At 42.8% G+C, this 26,390-nt stretch overlaps 1 protein-coding gene across 13 annotated transcripts in view; it reads left to right on the forward strand.

Moving 5' to 3' along the window:
* Positions 1-26,390, forward strand: part of LOC141099769 (uncharacterized) — a 190,114-nt gene that overhangs the window by 48,993 nt on the left and 114,731 nt on the right. For 9 of the 13 annotated variants that reach the window (XM_073587808.1, XM_073587811.1, XM_073587812.1 and 6 more), the window contains 4 exons: positions 5,180-5,224; positions 7,074-7,118; positions 9,159-9,206; positions 14,500-14,544. In XM_073587808.1, the coding sequence (XP_073443909.1) occupies positions 5,180-5,224; positions 7,074-7,118; positions 9,159-9,206; positions 14,500-14,544 (183 nt within the window). The remainder of the gene's footprint in view (positions 1-5,179; positions 5,225-7,073; positions 7,119-9,158; positions 9,207-14,499; positions 14,545-26,390) is intronic. The other 4 variants (XM_073587815.1, XM_073587816.1, XM_073587820.1 and 1 more) reach the window with 4 other exon arrangements.

Raw genomic sequence — 26,390 nt, forward strand, 5'->3', positions numbered from 1 at the left:
GTAAAGAAATCGACAAAACAAATGTGGGGTAAAAATGCCAGTAGACCCCTACATGAATTCCTAAAGGCGTTTACAGTAGCCTCTGAAATGAGGTCACTTTTTTTTTTTTTTGCTATTGTATTATCTCGGGCGCCCTGCAAGTGGCGCCAACAAACCTACTACTGCCATAGTTGCACTCCCAAAGCCAAGTAGTGATTCTTCCCTTCTGTAACCCCCCCCCCCTGTGTCTACCGACAGTACTTTCCAAAGACATGTTGGTTATTTCAATCTTTCAATTCCCCATATTATGAACCTTCGTGAAGCAGCTGTTGGTCAAAAAAGGTCACTACACTCTTAGATGGAGTCACTTGTGGGGGTTTTCTGCTCTTTCTGCTTGGGGGCACTGCAATGTTAGATGTTGTTCACAATGTTTTCCAGACAAAATTGTGGTCCAAAGTCATAGTGCTTTGATGTTTACCCAAACAGTAGTTTCTGGCTACATGTGGATTATTGGCACACTGGAGAAATTGCCTTACCAGTTGTGCAGTCCCTTATAGTTTGCTATTTCTTATGGACACATTGCTATTTCAGTTACACCAGAGGTGGTACAATTAATAAAGCATTTAAAGGAATAATTCCTTAAAACAATAGGATTTTGAAGCTCTCTTAGAGTTGGCATAAATTTACTTGCCTTGCAACTGCCCCCATTTATGTGACCCAAGAACTTGGTTTGGTAAACACCAAGATGTTCTTTAGATTGTGACCCCTACGGTATCTTGTCAGTCAGAAGGCCTATCATTTTTTAATCTTTGTCCACCAGCAAAATATGCCAGTGTTTGGCTAATAGGCCGGGGTCACACTTGCAAGTGCAATGCGAGAAACTCGTGCCAGTCTCTCGCATAAATACCCAGCACTGCCGCCGGCACTCGAGACCGGTGCGCTCAGCTGCATAGAAATACATGTAGCCGCACACTCTGGTCTCGAGTGCCGGGTTTAGATGCGAGAAACTCGCATTGCAGTTGCAAGTGTAACCCCGGCCATACTTGGCAAATGTCACAAGCATATTCATCTGTAAGTTCCATCTGATAGAAAGCAGAAGAAAAAGTTTGTAAATGCATAGGGATCACCTGTAAAATGTTTAGTTTTGTTGTTGACATATAAAAAGATACAATTATAAAAACAATTTAAAAGCCAATAAGCTGCATACTCAAATTAGGCTTTTCCATAATAAGGCAACTGTCTATCCTCATCCGCCTAAACAATACGTTTGCAGGATACCTTTAATTAGTGCAAACATTCCAATAAAAAAAAAAACTCTATTTCAATTACATTTTATTGGTTTGAAAACTATGGAATTGATGTTTATTTGGTCATCACATAATGTCAGTACCAAGTTTCTTTCTCTGTTTAGGGGTATGAGGCCTTATTGTGGACATGCCTAATTTGTGTATATAGTCTATTGGCTTTACATGTTTTTATAATTGTCTTTTTGTGGATTTTTTGTCTTTTCAAGTCAACAGTAAAAAGTGGACATTTTATAGGTGATCCCTCTGCATTTGCATGCTTGTTTTTCTCATCCTTTTGGTATTTTTAGTATATGCTAGGTTCTAGGTTGATCATGATTGATTTGGTGGTGCCCTCGCTTCTATTCAGATACATCTGATGGTTATCATTCATCTAGCCCATATTTTTATGGGTGCCATGACTTGCGCTATATATACAGTACAGACCAAACGTTTGGACACACCACCTCATTCAAAGAGTTTTCTTTATTTTCATGACTATGAAAATTGTAGATTCACTCTGAAGGCATCAAAACTATGAATTAAAGGGGTTGTTCGGGCTTTTCACATAATCTCAGTGCATATCTGGGCTGCCAAATGATGACAATAAGTAATTTACCTTCTGTCACCAGTTTGCAGGGTTTTCTAGATATCAGTCTCTTGCTTCTGAGCAGAACGTCCAAAGGGGGGTGTGTTCTGGCATTGAAATGAGAACTGGTCGTTTCCTCCTACTCTACTAAAAACCTGCCATCTATAGCAACAACTCCACCCTCCATAGCAACAGGCCCTCCTCATCCACATGAACAAGCCCTCCTCACACAGTAACAAATCCTCCCCCTCTAGCAGCCTCAGTGCAGAGAGCAGAACCACCCAGCTGCTCCTCCCCCCAGACACACACTGATCTATGGAAAGTGAAACTCTAGTGAGGAGGGTAAATTACTTATTGTCATCATTCGGCAGCCCAGATATGCACTGAGATTGTGAAAAGCCCGGACAACCCCTTTAACACATGTGGAATTATATAATTTAACAAAAAAGTGTGAAACAACTGAAAATACTGTGTGTCTTATATTCTAGGTTCTTCAAGGTAGCCACCTTTTGCTTTGATTACTGCTTTGCACACTCTTGGCATTCTCTTGATGAGCTTCAAGACGTAGTCACCGGAAATGGTTTTCACTTCACAGGTGTGCCCTGTCAGGTTTAATAAGTGGGATTTCTTGCCTTATGAATGGGGTTGGGACCATCAGTTGTGTTGTGCAGAAGTCTGGTGGATACACAGCTGATAGTCAGACTGAATAGACTGATAGCTGCTTTTTTCTTGCCATAATGCAAATTCGAAGTAAAGAAAAACGAGTGGCCATCATTACTTTAAGAGATGAAGTTCAGTCAGTCCGAAAAATTGGGAAAACTTTGAAAGTGTCCCCAAGTGCAGTGGCAAAAACCATCAAGCGCTACAAAGAAACTGTCTCACATGAGGATTGCCCCAGGAAAGGAAGACTAAGAGTCACCTCTGCTGCGGAGGATATGTTCATCCGAGTCACCAGCCTCAGAAATCGCAGGTTAACAGCAGCTCAGATTAGAGACCAGGTCAATGCCACACAGAGTTCTAGCAGCAGACACATCTCTACAACAACTATTAAGAGGAGACTTTGTGCAGCAGGCCTTCATGGTAAAATAGCTGCTAGGAAACCACTGCTAAGGACAGGCCACAAGCAGAAGAGACTTGTTTGGGCTAAAGAACACAAGGGATGGACATTAGACCAGTGGAAATCTGTGCTTTGGTCTGATGAGTCCAAATTTAAGATCTTTGGTTCCAAACACCGTGTCTTTGTGCGACGCAGAAAAGGTGAACGGATGGAGTCTACATGCCTGGTTCCTACCGTGAAGCATGGATGGGGAGGTGTGATGGTGTGGGGGTGCTTTGCTGGTGACATTGTTGGGGATTTATTCAAAATTGAAGTCATACTGAACCAGCATGGCTACCACAGTATCTTGCAGCGGTATGCTATTCCATCCGGTTTGCGTTTAGTTGGGCCATCATTTATTTTTCAACAGGACAATGACGCCAAACATACCTCCAGGCTGTTTAAGGGCTATTTGACCAAATGGAGAGTGATGGGGTGCTACGCCAGATGACCTGGCCTCCACAGTCACCAGACCTGAACCCAATCGAGACGGTTTGGGGTGAGCTGGACCACAGAGTGAAGGCAAAAGGGCCAACAAGTGCTAAGCATCTCTGGGAACTCCTTCAAGACTGTTGGAAGACCATTTCCGGTGACTATGTCTTGAAGCTCATCAAGAGAATGCTAAGAGTGTGCAAAGGATTAATCAAAGCAAAAGGTGGCTACTTTGAAGAACCTAGAATATAAGACATATTTTCAGTTGTTTCACACTTTTTTGTTAATTATATAATTCCACATGTGTTAATTCATAATTTTGATCCCTCAGAGTGAATCTACAATTTGTATAGTCATGAAAATAAAGAAAACTCTTTGAATGAGAAGGTGTGTCCAAACTTTTGTTCTGTACTGTTTTTTTTTTTTTTTTTTTTTTTTTCTCAGCCATTCCTAAAGGAATCTGACTATTCCATTACTTATAACAGGTCACTTAATCTTCTTTCAGGTGTTTTTTTTTTTTTGGTCAGTTTTACCAAACAGGACTAGTAGAATCGTTGTCAGGTGCAATTAAAGGGAATCTGTCACCCCTTTTTTTGAGATATCATAATATCATTCAATTGTGTCACATAAGGTTTCTCTTAATACTTTTGCTTCCCCCTGACCCCGCACTTTTCATGCATAAATACTTTTATATCGGTTCAGATGTATGTAAATTGCCGCCGTGCGGTCTTATGGGCAGGGTTTATTCACCTGCTCCCGCCTTCCCTGTCTTGCTCTACGCATTTCTTTTTAATTCCTGAGTTCACCTATTTTTTTCAGCGCTTGCACATTGCAAAGGCCTCGGGCGCTTGCGCAGTATGCTTTGCCAAACTGTGGGCAAAGCATATAATCGTTACTGTGCATGAGCTGGTATTTTTCCCTGCGTCTGACCCGGAAGTCTTCATATGCATATGAAGACTTCCGGGTCATAGACGCAGGGAAAAATACCAGCGCATGCGCAGTAACAATTATATGCTTTTCTCACAGTTTGGCAAAGCATACTGCGCAAGCGCCGGAGGCCTTTGCAATGTGCAAGCGCTGAAACAATGTGAACACAGGAAGAAAAAAGAAAAAATGCGTAGAGCAAGACAAGGAGGGGGAGCAGGCGAATAAGCTCCGCCCATTGGACCGTACCGCTGCAGTTTACATATATCTGAAACAAATTAAAAAAGGTATTTATGCATGAAAGATGCGGGGTCAGGGGGAAGCAAAAGTACTAAGAGAAACCTTGTGACACACAATTGAATTTATATGATATCTCAAAAAAGGGGTGACCGATTCCCTTTAAACCCTGAAAGAGTGGAACCCTGACGGCATTGCCTATTGATATTGCTTGTTTTTCACATAATGTGCAACAGCAACTCTAATATGACGTGCTCTTATGTTTATAAGGTTTTCTGGAGCTTTAGTCTGTGTCTGATCAAGGGGGTTTGTGTAGACCGGCATAATTGATCTCTGCATCCCCTTCATTATTTATATAGACTTAGCATCTGGTCTATCCTGATGGCTGTACCTTGTAATGCAGCTTAGTGCCATGAGCCCTGCAACCTCTTTATTCTGATTAGCGGGGATCAGACCCCAAACCCATCAGGCACTGATTTCCTATCCTAAAGACCCAGAAGTCCTTAAATCCCAAATAGCCTCTTTTAGTAGCCTTCTTTAGAATGTAATGTACACTAAATGTAGGAAAAGTGCTTTCATTAAGAAATTTCTCGTTATCACAATATCTGTGCTGGTGACTATTTATTTATTTTTTTTAAGCACAAGCAGTAAGGAACGTGAACCCTGCAGGGAATGTTCAACCGGGTATGTGGATAGTTTACATTTTCCTTTAGATAATGAATGAAGTTGTACACTTCAAATTTTGTATTACAATTGCCATTTCTAAAGTGGCAGGAACCAGCCAAAATCTGTCATATTTGTAATGTGGCAATAAAGGGAACCTGATGTGCTATATAAAAGGAACTGCTCCCACAAGTGATGTCACTGGTCTCTGCTCACCAGGTATTTTAACCTTTTACTGCTGTTGGACGGAATAGTACGTCAGCTGGCAATATCCCCCCGCTTTGTTGAGGGCTCCAGCGGTGAGCCTGCATCAAAGCCGGGACATGTCAGCTGTTTTCAACAACTGACATGTGCCCGCAATAGGCACAGGTTGAATTGCGATCCACCCACGCCTATTAACTAGTTATATCCCGCTGTCAAATGCTGACAGCGGGATCTAATCAGTGCTTCCGGCCGCCGGGCCGGAAATGCACGCATCGCCGACCCCCGTCACGTGATCGGGAGTCAGCCATCCTCGAGACCTCTATGGTTTTAGGAGGCATTGCTATTAGCGCCACCCGGTGGTCGGCGCTAATACCAATGCTGTAATTCTGCTACATATAGGCGATCTGCTCATCGTCTATATGTAGCAGAACCGATTGAGTAGTGGATGCTTCTAGCCTCCCATGGAGGCTATTGAAGCATGCCAAAATTTTAAAAAAAAATTTAAATATGAAAAATATAAATTTAAATCACCCTCCCTTTCAAACCCCATTCAAAATAAAACAATAAAAAAAAAAAAAAATTACACATATTAGTATCGTCACGTTCAGAATTGCCCGATCTATCAATAAAAAAAAGATTAACCTGATCGCTAAACGGCGTAGCGGGAAAAAAAAAATAAACGCCAGAATTACATTTTTTGGTTGCCGCGACATTGCATTAAAATGCAATAACTTGCTATCAAAAGATCGTATCTACACGTAAAAGGTATCCTTAAAAACGTCAGCTCGGCCCGCAAAAAATAAGCCCTCACCCAACCCCAGATCATTAAAAATAAAGGCGCTACGGGTATTGGAAAATAGCACAATTTTTTATTTTTTTTTTAAAGCAAACTTTGGAATTTTTTTTCACCACTTAGGCCATTTTAGGCCATGTGCACACAATGCAGATTTCCAGCGGATCCACAGTGGATTTTACAGCGCAGAAACGCTGCATATCCGCATTGTGATGTACAGTAGCATGTTAATCAATAGAAAAAAAAAAATGCTGTGCAGACGCTGCAGATTTTTTCGCACGGTTTTCTTGTGGTTCAAAATATGCAGCATGTCACTTCTGTTGTATGGTTTTCCACCTGTTCCATTCTCCAAATCCGCAGGGGGAAATCCACAGGGGAAAACTGCACAAAAACCGCAAAAAAAACAGGAAGAAATCCGCAGGAAAAATGCAGGTCATTTGACCTGCGGATTTCTTCAATTCTGCACTGAAAAATCCGCAGGGCAAAAAAGTACGTGTGCACTTAGCCCAAGATAAAAAAAAAAAAACCTAGACATGTTTGGTGTCTATGAACTTCTAATGACCTGGAGAATCATAATGGTAGATTTAGCATTTGGTGAACTTGGCAAAAAAGCCAAACAGAAAACAAGTGTGGGATTGCACTTTTTTTTTGCAATTTCACCACACTTGGAATTTTTTTCCTGTTTTCGAGTACACAACATGTTAAAACCAATGATGTAATTCAAAAGTACAACTCGTTCCGCAAAAAAATAAGCCCTCACATGACCATATTGATGGAAAAATAAAAAAATTATGGCTCTGGGAAGAAGGGGAGCGAAAATGAAAGCGCAAAACCATTGACTAATTTTTTTTTTTTTTTTTTATTTCTTTTAAGCACAAGCAGTAAGGAACGTGAACCCTGCAGGGAATGTTCAACCAGGTATGTGGATAGTTTACATTTTCCTTTAGATAGTGAATGCTTCTGTAAATTCAGCATCTTCAATCTTGCTGATCAACTTGTACACTTCAAATTTTGTATTATAATTGCCATTTCTAAAGTGGCAGGAACCAGCCAAAATCTGTCATATTTGTAATGTGGCAATAAAGAGAACCTGATGTGCTATAAAAAAGGAACTTCCCCCACAAGTGATGTCGTTGGTATCTGCTCACCAGGTATTTTAACACCGTACACTGGCAGTGCACTCTATTGTCTGCTCCTTACTGCTGATCTGAGCCGGCAAGAGAGGTCGCCGTCACTGTACTCAGTGCACATCCTGCAGGGACTAGCCCAGACCTTAAGCGCTGATCACTGATGACTCTTCGTTTCAAGGAGGCGGCAAAGGCTGCTGTAGTGACCACAGCCTTGGCTTCCCTGATGACACTTCGTGTGAGTCTGCACTCAGATTTTCAAGTGAAGCGTCATCAAAAAGGAAGTAGGAAAAAAAAACGACTATATGATGTAGTGAATTTCTAATTTACCGTATTTTACCGGATTATAAGTCGCACCCCAAATTTTGAGGAGAAAAAAAGGAAATTTTTTTTTTTTTTAAATAAAATGGTAGTGCTTCCTTCCTATAATCCATGCGCCTTATTGCTTACCGGGGGTGGAGGCTGCGGTGAAGCGGGGTTCCAGGGTCGCTGCTGGAGGTGGCAAGAGTGGGGTGATGCTGCCGGCCGCGAGGAGGGGTGTCTGTTTCTCCGGGTGCCCGGCGGTGGTTTGGGTGTCTCCGACACTGCTGCTGGGGTCTTCGATGCTGCGGGGGGCTCTGCCGACATTTTGTGAAAGGCCAGACAGAGCCCACGCGCAGTTCCGTGGTTTCCTGTGCGGTGGACTCCGGGAAAATGGCCACCGGGGGGCAGCACATGCTCAGATGGCGATCTCTGCATCAAGAGCTTGGAAGATGAGATGTCAGCGCTGAGAATTTTTATTCATTAATTTTTTTTATCCTATCTATCGCAGAATATTTCTTATCCTGCAAAAAAAAAGCCCTACATGGCTTTGTTGGCGAAAAGTACATTATAACTAGCAGACTAGGGTGACACAAACATTGGTTTTGAAAACTGTTGTTAGTGTGTAAAAGTAGCAAAACAATAAAAACCTGTAAATCTGATAACACTGTGTTCATACTGACCCAAAGAATCAAGTTGCTTGTCTGTTTTATTGCATGGTGACCTGCGTAAAACATTGCAAAAACATAAATTTTGTCTCTTAATGATTTAAATAAAAACCCATTTAAATAAAGGTATGTGCCCTCAAGTAGTGTTGCTAAAAACTTTACCTCCTGTAAGAAAACAAGCCTCTACTCAGATATATCATCCAAAAAATATAGGTTTTCAATGTTGCTAGCAACTGCAAGATGGTGGGAAACAACATGGCTCCAAAAAAACAATCCAATAACATCCATGCTCCCAAAGCCAAATGGCTCCCCTCAGAACCTTACAGTTTGACATCAACATGTATGGCATTCCAGCAGAGGGAAGAAGCCTTTGGTTGTCCAGGACCTAATTGATGACTTATCTGCTGGTTAGGTCATTAGTATGATATCAGTGGGGATTTGACACCCCTCACACCCACTAATCTGCTGAAAACTGCTCTGGCAGGCAGTGTCTAAACCTAAGCAATATAGGGACGGAACACAACCGCTCTGTTCACTGCTTGGTGTGATGGTGCTGATGTGTTGCGTCTGTACATCACTTGGTTCTGTCCGCTGCCGAAGCAGTTTTCAGGTGGTCGATGATTGTATTTGGACCCCCCAAACACTCATATTAAGATAGGTCATCAATTGTGAAGCCTGGAAAACCAGTTTAATAAGCTAGACTTTATGTATTAGCCACAAAAATGGCATATTTGCAATTTTCACTTTGTAAGATCATTAATTTCTGGAAACTTAACAGTGACGTCAAAATAGTTGTTTATACTATTCTCTGATTGTAACTTGTAAAATGAGGTACATTTTTGCTTATTTCTGCTTTTTCTTAGGAGCTGTGCAGAAGCCAACCACAATAAGTAAACCCTTCATCCCATATGGTAAATGATACTTCTCTTTTGAACCTTGCCATGTGCCCTAACCATAGTGAATGATCACAGAATTGGCGTAATAACTTACAGGGCACTTTTTTTATTAAACCACTAAGCACCCACCTACTATATACACACACTTTATTATTCATTGTTAAAAAGGAGGGTTTTTGAATTGCATAGGGTCACATATTTATTTATATAGCGCCATTAATTCCATGGTGCTGTACATGAGAAGGGGGTTACATGCAAAGTAATGGATATCATTTACAGTAAACAAATTTACAATGACGGACTGGTACAAAGGGGAGAGGACACTGTCCTTGCAGACTTACATTCTACGGGATAATGGGGAAGAGACAGAAGCTCGGCGGTGGTGAGGCGACAGCTCTGGGCGGTGGTGAGACGGCAGAATGGTTATTTCAGGCTGTAAGCTTTCCTGAAGAGATGGGTTTTCAGGTTCCGTCTGAAGGATCAGATGGTGGTAGATAATTTGGACGTGTTGAGGCGTGGAATTCCAGAGGATGGAGGATATTCAGGAGAAATCTTGGAGGTGGTTGTGTGAAGAATGAATAAGTGTGGGGTTGGGGTAGAGACGGAGCGTACGATAGTGATGGTGATATTGTGAGAGAAGGATCGGTATGGAAATATCCAGGTTGCCGGTTGGATGTGGGACGACGGCAGATAAATGGGGCACGATACCTCACGTTGGCTATGATTTTTAGGGTGTGGGACAGGGATAAGTCTCTTTTGAAGATAAATGGGCCCACGGAGTTCTCGCCATTGTGGCAGAATCCGGATTTGCAAGAGATTAAAAAATTAGTGGGGTTCGGAAGATGGGAAGATAAAGGGATACATCTGGTGTCACAAGTATTGCAAAATAATACTCTTAAGAGTTTTGAACAATTGAGAACAGAATTTCACCTCCCGCACGTCTTCTTTTATCAGTACTTACAGCTGAGATATGCATTAGAAAAACAGAGGGATAAATCCAGTGATAGTGACACATAATCAAACACTACATATGCTACTTACATCTGAGTCCTCTAAAGGTCTTATCTCTGAATTATACAAAAGATTATTGCCTGCCCATCTGGAGACATACCCACTGACTGCTGCTAAGAATAAGTGGGAACGGGACGTTGGCCCCCTGACGGAGGAACAATAGTCCGACATTCTAGCACAGATCCCTAAACTGGCGGTTTCTGAATGCCAAAGGCTTTCGCAAATATATCTCATTCACAGGGTATATAAAACACCCAGCTTATTATTTAAAATGGGACTTAGGCCCCATACACAATGTGTTAGGTGTGGGCAGAATGATGCCCACTTGATGCATGTTATGTGGGAGTGTGGGCGTATTGGGGATTTCTGGAGGCAGACCCTGGGACTCATAGCCCAAGTATACCATATCACAATACGACCGTCACCTCGTCTATGTTTGTTGAATTTGTGGGAGGAGGGGGTTGACCTGGACTCTGCAGTGGCCCTGGGAGTAGCACGCATCCTGTATCAGGCAAGAAAGATACTGGCATATCATTGGTTGGATCCTATGCCACCAACATTGTCAGAGCTTAAAAATAAACTAAATAATGTCATTAGATTGGAAAGGGGGGCTTATTTAAAAAGAAAAGCATTGAGAAAGTTTTACAAAATTTGGCAGCCATGGATGGAGTCACCGGGTCTCCCCTCGGGCGCGTTGCTGCGGATTACCCTGCGGTTTATCATCTTTACAATGGAGCAGATGGCAAACCGCAGTGGAATCCTCAGAAAGAATTGACATGTCATTTCTTTCTGCGGATTGAAAACCGCAGCAAAACCATGCGGAAAAATCTGCACTGCAGTTTTCGTTTTCCAGCAGATTCCGTAGTGTGTGCACACACCCTTACTTGCCGCAGAGGTGTGCACCCATAGAAACAACGTGGCTTCCTTGCTTGCACTTAGTGACCATATCAAACTCTGCAAGAGGTTGGCTCCATCAGAGCTAACAAAGGGGTATAGGTTGCCCGAAAAGAACCCTAACTGGAATATCAATATGTATGTAAATATAGTCGTGTCCAAGACCTAAATGGAGTCAGGCATAATCACCTTAGTAGATGGTTCACATATACCTCTGTAAACAAATAGTATTGTGAGTTCTTGTAACCAGATCAAGATATATTTCTGCATAATCTCTCAAAGAACTAAAATAGGGGTATGTTACACAAGCCCATGGCAATAATTTATGCCTTTCAAATAACCCTCTCTGATATTCAGTAAACGACCGCATAAATTATAGGCATTCAATACACTTTGATAAGTTATCCACATAGCTCACATTAATCCATTGCACATATCCAAATGACGTAAAGAAGAAATTAAGATGTAATGAAAATCAGGTTCGGAGACCTATATACCTAGCCTAGTGCAGGATTATCACCATATAATTAAACAAGCAATAAAATAATCTGCTCAGGGGTAACAGTATGACAAAATATTATGCTAGATTGCCCATAGGGGACATGCATGTGTACAGGAATATACTTATGAGTAAAGCTTATAGCCCAATAGCAGACGTATGGATGATGTCTATAAGATACTTATTATTGATCATCTAATTTCTATCCCTCTAATGGTAGGGGTTCAACAGGGGATCGATATACAAGAAGATAATTCCTTTAGGGGCACTCTCCCAGATTGAAGTTGTAACGCTCTCGGCCGTGCCCGGCCTCGCCTCCGCTCTGGCGGCGCCAGCTGTTACCACCTCCCACCGGTACCCTCGCCGCAGCGCGATCTCTCACCCAGCTCTGTCCTCTGACGTCCCTGCGCCCCCTCCTTAGGTCGCGGGCGCGCGCTCTCTTCTGTCGGCTGAGGGCGGTGCGTACCGCCCACTTCCGGGTCCTATGATATTTCAGGCGTTCTCTCTGTAGAGAGGACGCCTGAGGATAGTGTGTTACCTTACGCTCTGTTCTGGCCCTCTCTGTCTTTACAGGGATCTAGTTTAGGTCCTCTTCCCGTCTTCCTGCTGGCCTCCCTTCTGTCTCCCCTTCTCCTTGTCTCTCCCTCTTCCCGCTCCCTAGGTCTCTTATGTAACCGTCCCTGTACTTCCATCTGTGTCCTCCTAGTGTGCACTCCCTCTGCTCCAGTGCCTCCTCCTGTGTCCCTACTAGTAGCGGCTGCCTGCCGTCTCCTCATCCTACAACCCTGCTCGGGTTCTCTACACCACTTTCCAGTGTTCTTGGTCTCGCTGTTGCTCCGTGTCCCCGAGCAGTCCCTCTTGGTACCGGCTGTCGCGGTTCTGTCCTCTGCGGTTTTGCCCCTAACGATCCCTGTATAGGGGTCGGTCATCACCTGGCGCTCGACCCAGGGGCTCCAGATCCGTGACCCAGAGGGTCCACTCTCGGACATTGTCCATTCCCTGTCCGCTACAGAAGTGATGGCATGCTGGTCTAGTTTCTGAAATGGGGTCCCTTTTTTTTTTTTTTTTTTTTTTTTTTTTTATATTCTCCGCTGCTCTAGTACCTCGGGCACACTGCAAGTGGCATCCACAAACTATTACTGCCATAGTTGCACTCCCAAAGCCAAGTAGTGATTCTTCCCTTCTGATGCCCTTGTGTTTATAAGCATTAGTTTCCAAATACATGTTTGGTATTGCCTCTTTCAGATGCAGTTTCTTTGGAAATTGGGGACTTCGCTTTCCCTATTACTTGTAGAGAAAAATAATTTATAGCTGAAAATACAATTTTTGTAGTCCCAAGATTATGAACTTTAAGCAGCTGTGGGTCCTAAAAGGTCACTACACTCATAGATGGGGTCACTTGTAGGGGTATTCTGCTCTTCTGGCACTGCAAATATTACATGGTGTTTAACAATGTTTTCCTGACAAAATTGTGCTCCAAAAGTCATAGCACCCCTGTGTTTGGAGCTTTGATGTTTGCCCAAACAGTTGTTTCTGACTACATGTGGATTATTGGCACACTCTGGAGATATTGCCTCATCAATTGTGCAGTCCCTTATAGTTTGATAATGAATACCTGTACATAACATCTTAACGACCGCCTATACGCCTTTTAACGCCAGCGGCTTAGAGTACTTATGCCTCAGCGCTGCTTTTTAAAGGCGCTGAGATAAGTGTATAGAGCCCCCCAGGGTCAGAATTTCTCTGGGGTCTGATGTACTGGGAGTAGCTGAGACCCCAGAGAACATGATTTGGGTTGGTATTTACTGACCCTGGTGTTGAGATCGCCGTTATTAATGGTATAACGGTGACCGCAAAAAAAAAAAATTCCAATTTCCCATTTAATTTCTCTGTCCTCTGATGTGATCGCGCATCAGATGAGATAGAAATAGGATCCCCCCCTTCTCGCCCTCAATACCTCTGAAGTCTCTGCATCTGTCCGTGAACTGCCCTGGGCCGCCGACGTCTTTTTCCGGGAGAAATTGGCAGGCACGTGCGCAGTGCGCCCGCCGAGATCAATGGGATATGTTGAAGCGTTCTAGAGCTATAACCTCATAAAGTGACAGTGGTCAGAATTGTAAAAATTGGCTTGGTCATTAAATACCAAATTGGCTCCGTCACTAAGGGGTTAAAATAAAAAACTGAAAGTGGCGCCTGCGCAGTAGCAGCTATCGGTGTAGATACCTGTGATCTGATAGCTGGTACCGCGCATGCGCCGGCCGTGCCATCTTGGAGGAGGATTTTTTTTTCTTCTCCAGTAAGGGAGCCGCCAGCGCATGCGCAGTAGCAGCTATCGCATCACAGCTATATATACCGATAACTGCTACTGCGCAGGCGCGGCGGTCGCCATTTTCAAATAGATTTTTTTTTTGTAGCTGAATAGCATCAAGAACATGTATTATTGGGACATGAAACATGCGATTATGCTGCAGAGCAGGTGCCAAGGCTGGCACCTGTCTGCAGAAACTGTATGTTACTGTGCACAATCCTGCTGACAGGTTCCCTTTAATTGGTAGTCTATGTCTGATCAGTGGGGTTTGTGTAGACCAGCAGAATTAAGCTCTGTATCCCCTTCATTGTTTATATAGACCTAATGTCTTGTCCTATCCTGATGGCTTTACCTTGTACTGCAGCTTAGCGTCATGAGCCCTGCAGCCCCTTTATTCTGATCAACCCGGATCGGACCCCAACACCATCAAGCACGTATTGCCTGTCCTAAAGAAAGGCCATAAGTGCTTAAATCCCAAATAACCTCTTTTAATAGCATTATGTAGAATATAATCTAGTCTAAATATGAAAAGTGCTTTTATTAAGAAATATCTTATCACAATAACTGTGGTGGTGACTACCTTTTTTCTTTTTAAGCTCTAGCAGTAAGGAACGTGAACCCTGCAGGGAATGTTCAACCAGGTATGTGGATATTTATATTTTATTTTACATTTTCCTTTAGTTAATGAGTACAATAATTGCCGTTTCTCAAGTGTCAGGCGCTCAATGTCCAGCCAAGGTTTGTCATGTGGCAATAAAAGGAACTGCCCACACAAGTGTTGCCACTGGTGTATGGACACCAGGTACTTAGACACCGCATACTGGTATTGTGTTCTGTCGGCTCATTACTGCTGATTTTAGCTGCTGTAAGGCTAGTTTCACATTAGCGTCTTTTTGCCGTCATCTGGCGCATAAAAAACGCAAAACAAACGCGCGTTTTTTTAACGTCATGCGCACGCTGATGCGTTTTTGCATGCGTTTGCGTTTTTTTATGCACATGCGTTTTTAGGTGTCATTTTTTCCATTGTCTAGAGAACATTCTAGACTTGTTTATCTCAAAAACGCATGCGCAAAAAAACGCAACCGTGCGCAAGACCATGCGCACGCATGCGTTCCCATAGACTTCAATGTGTTGTTTTTGCGCATTCCGTGCGCATGCGTTTTTTTTGCCGAGACAGGGCGCACCAAAAAATGCAACATGTTGCGTCTGGCGCGAAAGACAAAAAAACGCATGCGCACGAAAACGCAAGTGTGCGCAAGACTATGCGCACGTCATGTTAAACATAGGTGCGCAGTGCGCATGCGCACGGGTGCGCACGATGCGCTGCGCACAAAAGCGCAAATGTGAAACCAGCCTAAGAGTGCCGGTATTGTACTCCGTGCGCAGGGCTAGCCCAGCCCCTTAAGAGAAAGTTACTGACCTTCGTTTCAGGCAGGCGACAGAGGCTGCTGCAGTGACCGCATTGCCCTTTGACGCTTTAAGGGTATGGTTCCACCCAGCGTTGGAAAAATCGCCGGGGTCTCAGCTACCTGGGATAGCTGAGACCCTGGAGAACATGATCAGGGTCTGTTTTAGGGTCCCCAATCACATGATTGGCCAACCCCCTCCCAATACCTCGCCATCCCCCTAACCCTCCGTGTCATCTTCCTGGAAAAGAATGGCTGGTGCATGCACAGTGCACCCGCCGAGATCTGCTGCCCGGCAGCAATAGGGAAATTGTGGGTTTCTACTCTTTAGCATACGCTATCGATTCCAGACAATTTTGGCGTTCAAAAAGTCAAACTACGTTCCTTCCTTTTAGAGCCCTGCTGTGCGCCAAAACAGTGGCTTTCCCCCACTTCTGAGGTATTGGCATGCTCTGGAGAAATTGCACAACAAATTTTGTGGCTGATTTTCTCTTTTTACCCTTGTGAAAATAAAGTTTGGGTCTAAAATATTTTTTGTGTGAAAAATGTTTACATTTTTAGTTTTTTCCTTTCACATTGCTTCAGTTTTTGTGAAGCAAGTGAAGGATTAATAAACTTCATGAATGAGGTTTTGAGCACCTTGAGGGGGGGCAGTTTTTTCTGTCAAATAGGCCCCTCAAACGCCCTTCAAATGTGGTGAATGTTATTTGGGAACTATTTTGTGTGACATAACTGATTTAAGGGCATAAAAATTAAGTTTGAAAATTACAAAATTTTCAAAAATTTTGCCAAACTTCTGGGTTTTTTTTTCCCCTCACAAATAATAATCGCAAGTCATATTGCAGAAATTTTACCATTATCATGAATTACAATATTAGCGGAAAAAACATTCTTGGAATCTGTGGGATCGGTTGAAACGTTCCAGAGTTATTACCCCATAAAGTGACAGTGGTCAGAATTGTAAAATTTAGCTTGGTCATTAAAGTCAAAATTGGCTCAGTCACTAAGCGGTTAAGCACCTCAGCATGCACGAAGATTCTCAAACCAAGCGTCATCAAAAAGGAAGTAGGGAAAAATGCCAACTAAAGCAGCTAGGTAGTTTGGTTAGGGGAGGATAGTGAATTTATAGTTCACATATATTAGAAAATAGTTTAGGTTATGGCATTAATAGTTAAAGAAAATATATATTTAAGAACTGCTATTACCACTCTAAAATCCAACTCTTATTTGCATTTTTTATATAGAAATGTGTCCATATACACGGTATGTTGTACCTCACTCCAAAAATGTAACCACTTTCCGACTGCCACCTTACATGCACAGCGGGCAAAGAGTTCACAGCAAGCCCTCCACATGCTGTGATGATGATGCCAGCTCTCTAGCAGAGCCAGCTGTATATTACAGCGGACATCCTGCTACAAGGGTTCAATACGACCGCTTAACCCTTTTGATGCTGCTGTCATTTAGTAGCATCTAGAGCTAGTTGAGAAGGGGTGCTCCCCTCGTTAACCCTATTAGCACCCTGCAGCCATTATCTTTGCCCTGGTAACCAGTTGCCAAGAAATGACCTTGAGATCAGCCATCTACTGTACTGTGACTTGTTATGCCCTGTTATATACAAGGTCTAGTAGACTTCTTGTCAGTGTAACATTGATAGGTCCAATACCCAGCAACACACAATTATTGCATGGAGTTAGACATTATTTAAAAAAATCTGTAACAACGTGAGCATTATTTAATGTGATGTCACTTGTCTTTGTATGCCAGGTACCGTACTTTGACACAGCGCCTTGTCACTTCTGATCTGAGCCGCCAAGAGTGCAGTCATTGTGCGCATCCCGCAGGGTCTAGCCCAGCCCCCGAAGCGAAGGTCACTGATAACGCATAGTTTCAGGCAGGCGGCAGAGGCTGATCCAGTGGACGCAGCCCTTTGACGCAAGCATCTCGGCATCCACTGAGATTTTCAACTGAAGCGTCATCCAGAAGAAAGTAGGAAGAAAAAGAAAAGCTGCTAGGTAGTGTGGTTAGGGAAAGATAGGGAATTTTTAATTCAAAACTCAGATTGCAATAGCGCTATCTTTTCCCAGAGAATACCAAGCGGCATAAAAACATTGCACTTGCCGCCTTTGTGCATAAAATGCTATACAAGATTAAAATTGCGCCAAATCTCTTCGTGCCCGATGCTAAAGTAATAAATATACACGGCTCAAAAACTAAAGGGAACACAAACATACCACATCCTAGATATGAAATATTCAAATACCAAATCTTTATTCATTACACAGTGGAATGTGTTGAGAACAATAAAACATAAAAATGATTAATGTAAATCCAAATGGATATCCCATGTAGGTCCAGATTTAGAATACTACTCCTAATCAAAGTGGAAAATCAAAATATTGTCTAATCCAACTTCAGTGGGAATGCTCCTCAGTAGTATGTGTGTGTGGCCTCCACATGTCTGTATGACTTCCCTACAACTTCTGGGCATGCTCCTGATGATGCATCGGATGTTCTCCTGAGGGCTCTCCTCCCAGACCTAGTTAAAAGCTTAACTCCGCTCCTGGACAGTCTGTGGTGCAACGTGTGGCGCTGGTGGGTGGAATGAGACATGATATCCCAATTGGATTCAGGTCTGGGGAATTGGCAGGCTAGTTCATAGCTTCAGTGCCTTTATCATGAAGGAACTGCTGACACACTTAAGCCACATGAGGTCTATCATTGTCCTGTATGGGAAGGAACCCAGGACCCACTGCACCTGCATATGGTCTCACAGTGGGTCTGAGGATCTCCTCCTGGTACCTTATGCATGTTAGGGTATCTCTGGCAAGCACATGGAGGGCTGTGTGGCCCTCCTAAAACCTGCCTTCCCACACCATTACTGACCTACTGCCAAACCGGTCATCCTGGTGGATGTTGCAGATAGCAGAACGTTTTCCACACAGTTTCCTTGAAAAAGCTAAAAAGGCGAAACGTGCGTCGGACTCCAGGAATTCTGTGAACAGGCAATTAAATGGGTATGTGCTCATGTTATATGTGATTACCAGCATGGGGATTTTTCCCTCTATATGGCACTGTGCACTTTACAGACCACTATGGGTCTAGGTGGATATATGCTTACATGCTGATATATTTTTGCACTTTACCATTACCTGTATCTATTCTTGTATTCCTGTATTTGTGTGTAATACACTTGGGTATACATTCCTTCCTCTTACTTGTATTTTGTTTGTCCATTTATCTATGATATGAATTTACTTAATAAAAATTATTTTTTATTTATGATATATCTATCTATCTATATATATATATATATATATATATATATATATATATATATATATATATCTATCTCTCTTTGTGAGTGGTGTGTCCAGGATACTTTGTATCTACTTTTTGGTCTATGTATTTCACACGCCCCTGTACTTTATGCATGCTGAGAAGTCCTTTATGGTGAAGGTTCCCTTATCGCATTAGTATGTTTTTGGACATTTTTGTGGTCACATCTGTCATATGTGCTCAAGGTGAATCTGCTCTCACCCTTGAAGAGCACAGGGAACCATTATCGAATTTGCCAATCTTGGTGTTCTCTGTCAAATGCCAGTCACCCTGCACTGTGTTGGGCTATACGCACGCACGTACGTACATATATACACTCACACGTACAGTACAGACCAAAAGTTTGGACACACCTTCTCATTCAAAGAATTTTCTTTATTTTCATGACTATGAAAATTGTAGATTCACTCTGAAGGCATCAAAACTATGAATTAACACATGTGGAATTATATAATTCACAAAAAAGTGTGAAACTGAAAATATGTCTTATATTCTAGGTTCTTCAAAGTAGCCACCTTCTGCTTTGATTACTGCTTTGCACACTCTTGGCATTCTCTTGATGAGCTTCAAGAGGTAGTCACCGGAAATGGTGTTCCAACAGTCTTGAAGGAGTTCCCAGAGATGCTTAGCACTTGTTGGCCCTTTTGCCTTCACTCTGCGGTCCAGCTCACCCCAAACCATCTCGATTGGGTTCAGGTCTGGTGACTGTGGAGGCCAGGTCATCTGGCGTAGCACACCATCACTCTCCTTCTTGGTCAAATAGCCCTTACACAGCCTGGAGGTGTGTTTGGGGTCATTGTCCTGTTGAAAAATAAATGATGGTCCAACTAAACGCAAACCGGATGAAATAGCATGCCGCTGCAAGATGCTGTGGTAGCCATCCTGGTTCAGTATGCCTTCAATTTTGAATAAATCCCCAACAGTGTCACCAGCAAAGCACCCCACACCATCACACCTCCTCCTCCATGCTTCACGGTGGGAACCAGACATGTAGAGTCCATCCGTTCACCTTTTTTGCGTCGCACAAAGACATGGTGTTTGGAACCAAAGATCTCAAATTTGGACTCAGACCAAAGCACAGATTTCCACTGGTCTGATGTCCATTCCTTGTGTTCTTTAGCCCGAACAAGTCTCTTCTGCTTGTTGCCTGTCCTTAGCAGTGGTTTCCTAGCAGCTATTTTACCATGAAGGCCTGCTGCACAAAGTCTCCTCTTAATAGTTGTTGTAGAGATGTGTCTGCTACTAGAACTCTGTGTGGCATTGACCTGGTCTCTAATCTGAGCTGCTGTTAACCTGCGATTTCTGAGGCTGGTGACTCGGATGAACTTATCCTCCGTAGCAGAGGTGACTCTTGGTCTTCCTTTCCTGGGGCGGTCCTCATGCGAGCCAGTTTTTGTAGCGCTTGATGGTTTTTGCCACTGCGCTTGGGGACACTTTCAAAGTTTTCCCAATTTTTCGGACTGACTGACCTTCATTTCTTAAAGTAATGATGGCCACTCGTTTATCTTTACTCAGCTGCTTTTTTTCTTGCCATAATACAAATTCTAAGTGTATTCAGTAGGACTATCAGCTGTGTATCCACCAGACTTCTGCACAACACAACTGATGGTCCCAACCCCATTTAGAAGGCAAGTAATCCCACTTATTAAACCTGACAGGGCACACCTGTGAAGTGAAAACCATTTCTGGTGACTACCTCTTGAAGCTCATCAAGAGAATGTCAAGAGGGTGCAAAGCAATAATCAAAGCAAAAGGTGGCTACTTTGAAGAACCTAGAATATAAGACATAGGCCGGAGTCACACTGGCGATTAAAACGGACGAATGCAATGCGATAAAAAATCGCATTGCATTCGAACCCATGTTATTCTATGGGGCAGCTCACATCATGCTATTTTTTTTTTTTTTTTTTATCGCATCCGATCGTCGGACTGAGACAATCGCAGCATGCTGCGATTGTCACCGATTTTCGGATCGGATTCGACAATGCAAGTCTATGGATGCGATTAAAAATCGCATTGAAAACGCACCACACGTGTGACTTGCGATTAAATCGCAAGACTTCTCTAGGTCAACATCAAAGAGCATTGGCATTGGATGTCAATTTGATGCTTAGATGCGAATAAAATCGGTTCCACGCCGGAAAATGGGATGACAGACGGATCCCTGGACAAGAATTCTTTGTGCGATTTCGTACCGTTAAAATGGGACCAATTTTTTATTCGCTGTGTGTGACTCCAGCCATACAGTATTTTCGGTTGTTTCACACTTTTTTGTTAATTATATAATTCCACATGTGTAAATTCATAGTTTTGATGCCTTCAGAGTGAATCTACAATTTTCATAGTCATGAAAATAAAGAAAACTCTTTGACTAAGAAGGTGTGTCCAAACTTTTGGTCTGTACTCTACATATACGCGTACGTATACATGCACACGCGTGCGTACGTACACGCGCGCACACACGTGCACACGTGTGTGTGTGTGTGTGTTTGGGCACCTCTGGTCAAAATTACTTTTGTTGCGAACAGATAGATGATGCATTTCTTTTGTACTGTTAGACCTGTTTCACATTTCCGTTTTTGTACAGATGCAATCCGTGAAATATGCTAAAAGCGGATCCGTTTCCGTCTGGACATCAACGGATGCCACCGGACCGTTGTTTTGACGGATCCGCTGAAGTTGGAAAATTAAAGGAGCCGTGGCCTGGAAATGGAGAATTTTTTACCGCTCCCAGGACGGTATTTCATGGTTAAAATGTTTCCCGGAGCAAGGCTTCCGGACATGCGCACTTAAAAATAGCGGACCGTCAATCCAAAAAAAGTTTCAGGGTCTGTCCGTTCCACCCGGGAACCGCTAAAATTCTCACGGATCCGTCAAAAATCGGAACCAACGGACGACCGTCAGTCAACATCCGCCACTAATGCAAGTCTATGGGGGATTCTTGCTCCACAGCCCTGCATAGTAGCACTCTCTCTTGCAAGTATCACAGCTTAACATTTTTTTTTTTTTTAAGCCAGCCAATAGTCTTTCAACATTTGTTTGAGGAATTTTGATCCATGCTTCCCTGGAAAACTCTTCCAGTTCTCTGAGATTCCTGGGTCGTCTTGCAGGTGTTGCTATTTTGAGGTCTAGCCACAGATTTTCAGTGATGTTCGAATGAGAGTACTGTGAAGGCCGTTGTAAAACTGTAAGCTTGTTGAAATTTCATTGAATCCATTGTTCTCTCTACCCATGAAATGTTCCCTGTGCCACTGCCTGCAACACAACTCCAAAGAATAATTGATCCACCCGCAGTGCTTAATGGTTGGCAATGTTCTTTTCCTGAAATTCCGTGCCTTTTTTCTCCACGCATACCTTTGGTCATGGTGGCCAAAGTGTTCTGTTTTAACCTCATTGGTCTACATGACTTGTTTCCAAAATGCAAAAGGCTTGTTTAGGAGTAGTTCTGCACACTCTAACACTGAATTTAGTTTCGAGTATGCATGAGAGGATTTCTTCTGGTGACTCTTCCATGAAAGCCATATTTGCGTGGGTGTCTCTGAACAGTAGAACAATGTACCACAACTCCATATTCTGCCAAATCTTTCTGAAGGTTTTTGCAGCTAAGCGGCGATCTGATTAGTGTACCTAGAAATCCTACAACCAGCTCACTGAAATTTTGTTCGGTTTTCCAGACCTTTTCTTGACCTCACTGTTAATGCCATTTCTTAATTTCATTTTGAACTGAGGAAAGGTCAACTTGAAAACTCTTTGCTATCTTCTTGTAGCCTTCTACTGCTTAGTGGGCCTCCACCATATTCATTTTCAGAGTGCTAGGCAACCTTTTAGAAGAACCCAAGGCTCCTGTTTTTTTGGCACAAGGTTAGAGGCATCTGTGTTTTTTAGATTGGAAATTTGCATCACCTTCCTTTCCTAATGATGACCATGAACAAGTCACAAGCCTAACAGGCTAATTAAGGTCTGAAACCTTGGTCAAAGTTTTCTTAGCACACAACACTCCAAGGGAGCCCAAACTTTAGCATCACCCATTTTTTTTGTCATTTTTAAAATGTAAAAAATGACTTTTTTGCCAAAAATATAGAGGAAATGTCATTATCTATAGCACTCTTATAGATCATTTTCTCTATCTTGCTCATATATGTAGGTATATCATCGATAGATAGATATACACTAGTAAAGCCAATGCATTATATGCAGGGGCTGAAAAATCTTGACCCTTGGGGGCTATACTCAACCAGCAGGCAGACCTTAAAAAATATGTAGTAAGGCATCTTGCACACCCTTGAAAAATTAGGAGCAAGATTATGACCCTGTAGATATGGTGGAGTAGGACACTAACAAATTACAAAACAAGAACTGTATACCTTGTTTGAGTAGGAAGGGGTGCATGGGAATACAGCAGAAAAAAGGAACATTTTATTTGACTTTATATTCCTTTGCTGTTATCTGGTGGGGATGAGAAGTCTGTGCCAATACAGGCCTTTTTCATTTTAAGTCAGGCACATATTTCCGCTTGCGTTCCAAGGCATGTAGTAAGGACAGCTGAGCACTGTGCTCAGACTAGGAAGTGGACATGGTTGCTGATGGTGGTTGTGTATGTGCAACGACAGATGCAAGACAGCAGGCATCCTGTACCGGAGATTGGCAAGCACGTAGCACAGGGGAAGAGGCAGTGATGTCACCCACAGACACTAATTGTGGACCCATGCGGTCTGCCCACTTAGTCGGGTGCTTTGATGCGCCTGATCATGCTTGTAGTGATCAGACTGGTAATATTCTGGCCCCTTCTGAGCTTGGTATGGCACAGGTAGCAAATGACTGTTTTCTTGTCTAGCCTGGGATCTAGCAGTGTGTGGGTGCTGTGAAGAAGTTAACCGCCTTTTCCGTTTGTCAGCCCCATTGCCTCTTCCTGCCTGTTGCGGTGCTGCCGATCTCTCCTCCTCTGCTGCTAGCCTCTCTGCATGCCAGGTTGGGTCAGTGATTTCATCATCCACCACCTCAGTCTTCCACTTTCTCACTCTAGCCCTCCTCCTGACTTGTTGTCTTAACATGGCTCATGGCCTCGGTCTCATCATCCTCCACCACTTAAGACAATTGCCATTCACCCCTGTCTGCTTCTTCTGACCGTAGCAGCTCAAATATTTGGGCATCACCATACACAATCTCCTCATGTCTCTTCTGAAGTTATCACTGTGAGTGGCCAGAAGAAGAAATAAATGGAAAGGTAAAGAGTTCCTTGGAGTGTCCCAAGTTTGATGTTACTTGTCTCCTGGGTCTCACCATGGTGGGAGGAAGGAGGATCAGGGTGAGGATTATATGGTCCAAACTTTTGGCTAGTGAGACTGGACCGTGTGGAAGATGGGGTGGTGCTGGGAAACCGACTACAATCATCTGCCATCCTACCCACAACCTGCTTTCACTATTCTGGCTTCAACAATGGTGTCTCTTGCCCCCTGAAAAGTGGGACAGGAAGCAGGGTCTCGTGGATGACCGTGTTGGTTGTGCTCCCTCAGCAGGCACAGTTTCACCTGGACAATGGCCTTTGTGTGCATCATCATCTGCACGTCCACTTCCCTGGCCCTAACTGCACCCCTTGCACATTTTAAATTATCAATGCAGCTAAGAGTGGTAGAATGTAATCTATTTGAATTGTCCCTGAAAGGAGTTTTACTAATACGTAGCAGCAAAAAGATCTGCAATGCAATCTACCCTGCTGAAATGTCTCTAATGCACTAATCCTTACTCCATCAGCTCATCCTACCATAATTGCAGTTTAGACCAGTACTCTAGAATAGATTCTACTTGAATAAGCCCTAGGGCTGTTGGTTTAATATTGCACCTGCAGGTAAATGCTGTATTAGACAATCCCTTCTGCAGTGGCGACTTTCCCTACACTATAAGGTTACAATGCGTCCAAGATGGCGTCACCGATGATGCTATATGGCGGGCCAATCACCGTAATGACTGTAGCTAACATTGCTATGGCATAACCTTGATTGGCAGGCAAACCCTACATATGTAGTGCTGAAAATCAGGTACTAAACATGCGGGGCGGAGATTCAAGAATGGCGCTTAATTAAGTACCTGGATATTTAATCGAGTGCCGAGCTTTTCGAGCACTATGATGCTCGATCGATCGCCGAGCATGCTCGTCTATCACTGGTAAGTATAGTGGTGTGAGTTTCTGCCCCCTTCCTGACTTCCTATTCTTTTGCATGTTTGTCACACTTAAATGTTTAAAATCACCAAATTTAAATTTTAGACAAAGATAAAGTAAACACAAAATGCAGTTTCTAAATGAAGGTTTTTATTAAGGAAAAAGTAAATCGAAAGCTACAGGGCCATGTGAGAAAAATGATTGCCAACCCCCTTTAAAACATAAATTAACTGTGGTTAATCACATCTTTAAGGAGTTGAGCTCAATTTCCATAGCCACACCCAGACCTGATTACTGCCACACTTGTTCTCAAGAAGTCACATAAATAGGACCTGCCTGACAAAGTGAAATATACCAAAAGGTGGTTATGACCCTTCCCATGAGTGGCTGGCCGAAAAAAATTGCTCCAAGAGCACAGCAACGACTCATCCAAGCGGTCACAAAAGACCCCACAACAACATCCAAAGAACTGCTGGTCTCACTTGCCTCAGTTATGGTCATTGTTCATGACCACCATAAGAAAGAGACTGGGCAAAAATCGCCTGCATGGCAGAGTTCCAAGACTAAATCCACTGCTGAGCAATAAAAACATAAAGGCTCATCTTAGTCATGCCAGAAAACCTCTTGATGATCCCCATGACTTTTGGTGGAATACTCAGTGGACTGACGAGACAAAAGTTAAACTTTTTAGAACGTGTGTGTCTCGTTACATCTGGTGTTAGAAGTAACACAACATTTCAGAAAAGGAACATCATACGAACAGTAAAATATGGTAGTGGTAGTGTGATCATCTGGGGCTGTTTTGCTGCTTCAGGGCCTTGAAGACTTGCTGTGATAAATGGAACCATGAATTTTGCTGTCTACCAAAAGATCCTGAAGGAGAATGTCCTTGGGTTGTGCAGCAGGACAAGGATTTAAAACACACCAGCAAGTCCACCTCTGAATGGGTTAAGAAAAACAAAATTAAGACTTAAATGGTGTAGTCAAAGTCCTGACCTCAATCAGATGGAGATGCTGTGGCAAGACCTTAAAAACATGGTTCATGCTCGGAAACCCTCCAATGTGGCTGAATTACAAATCTAGAAAGATGAATGGGACAAAATTTTTCAAGAGCGTTGTAAAATACTCATTTCCATTAATGGCAATCTCTTAATTGCAGTTGTTGCTGACTATAGTGGCCCAACCAGTTATTAGGTTTACGGGGCAATCACTTTTTCACACATGGCCCTATAGGTTTGGATTTATTTTTACCTTTTAATAATAAAGACCTACAATTACAAACTGCATTTTGTGTTTACTTGTGTTGTTTGTGTCTGTTTTAATTTTTTTTTGGTGATCTGAAACATTTAAGTGTGACAAAACATGCAAAAGAATATGAAATCAGGAATGGGGCAAACACTTTTTCCATACCACTGTATGTATATGTGTATATACATTGCTCAAAAAAAAATCAAGGGAACACTAAGATACCACATTGTAGATATTACTGAATGAAATATTGCAGCTGCAATTCTTCATTAAATAGTGGCATGCGTTGAGAAAAAGAAAACCTAAAAATGATCAATGTAAATCAAAATTAATATTC

This window comes from Dendrobates tinctorius, unplaced genomic scaffold (assembly GCF_039654945.1).
Source record: "Dendrobates tinctorius isolate UK_male_01 unplaced genomic scaffold, ASM3965494v1 ptg000102l, whole genome shotgun sequence".
Lineage (NCBI taxonomy): Eukaryota > Metazoa > Chordata > Amphibia > Anura > Dendrobatidae > Dendrobates > Dendrobates tinctorius.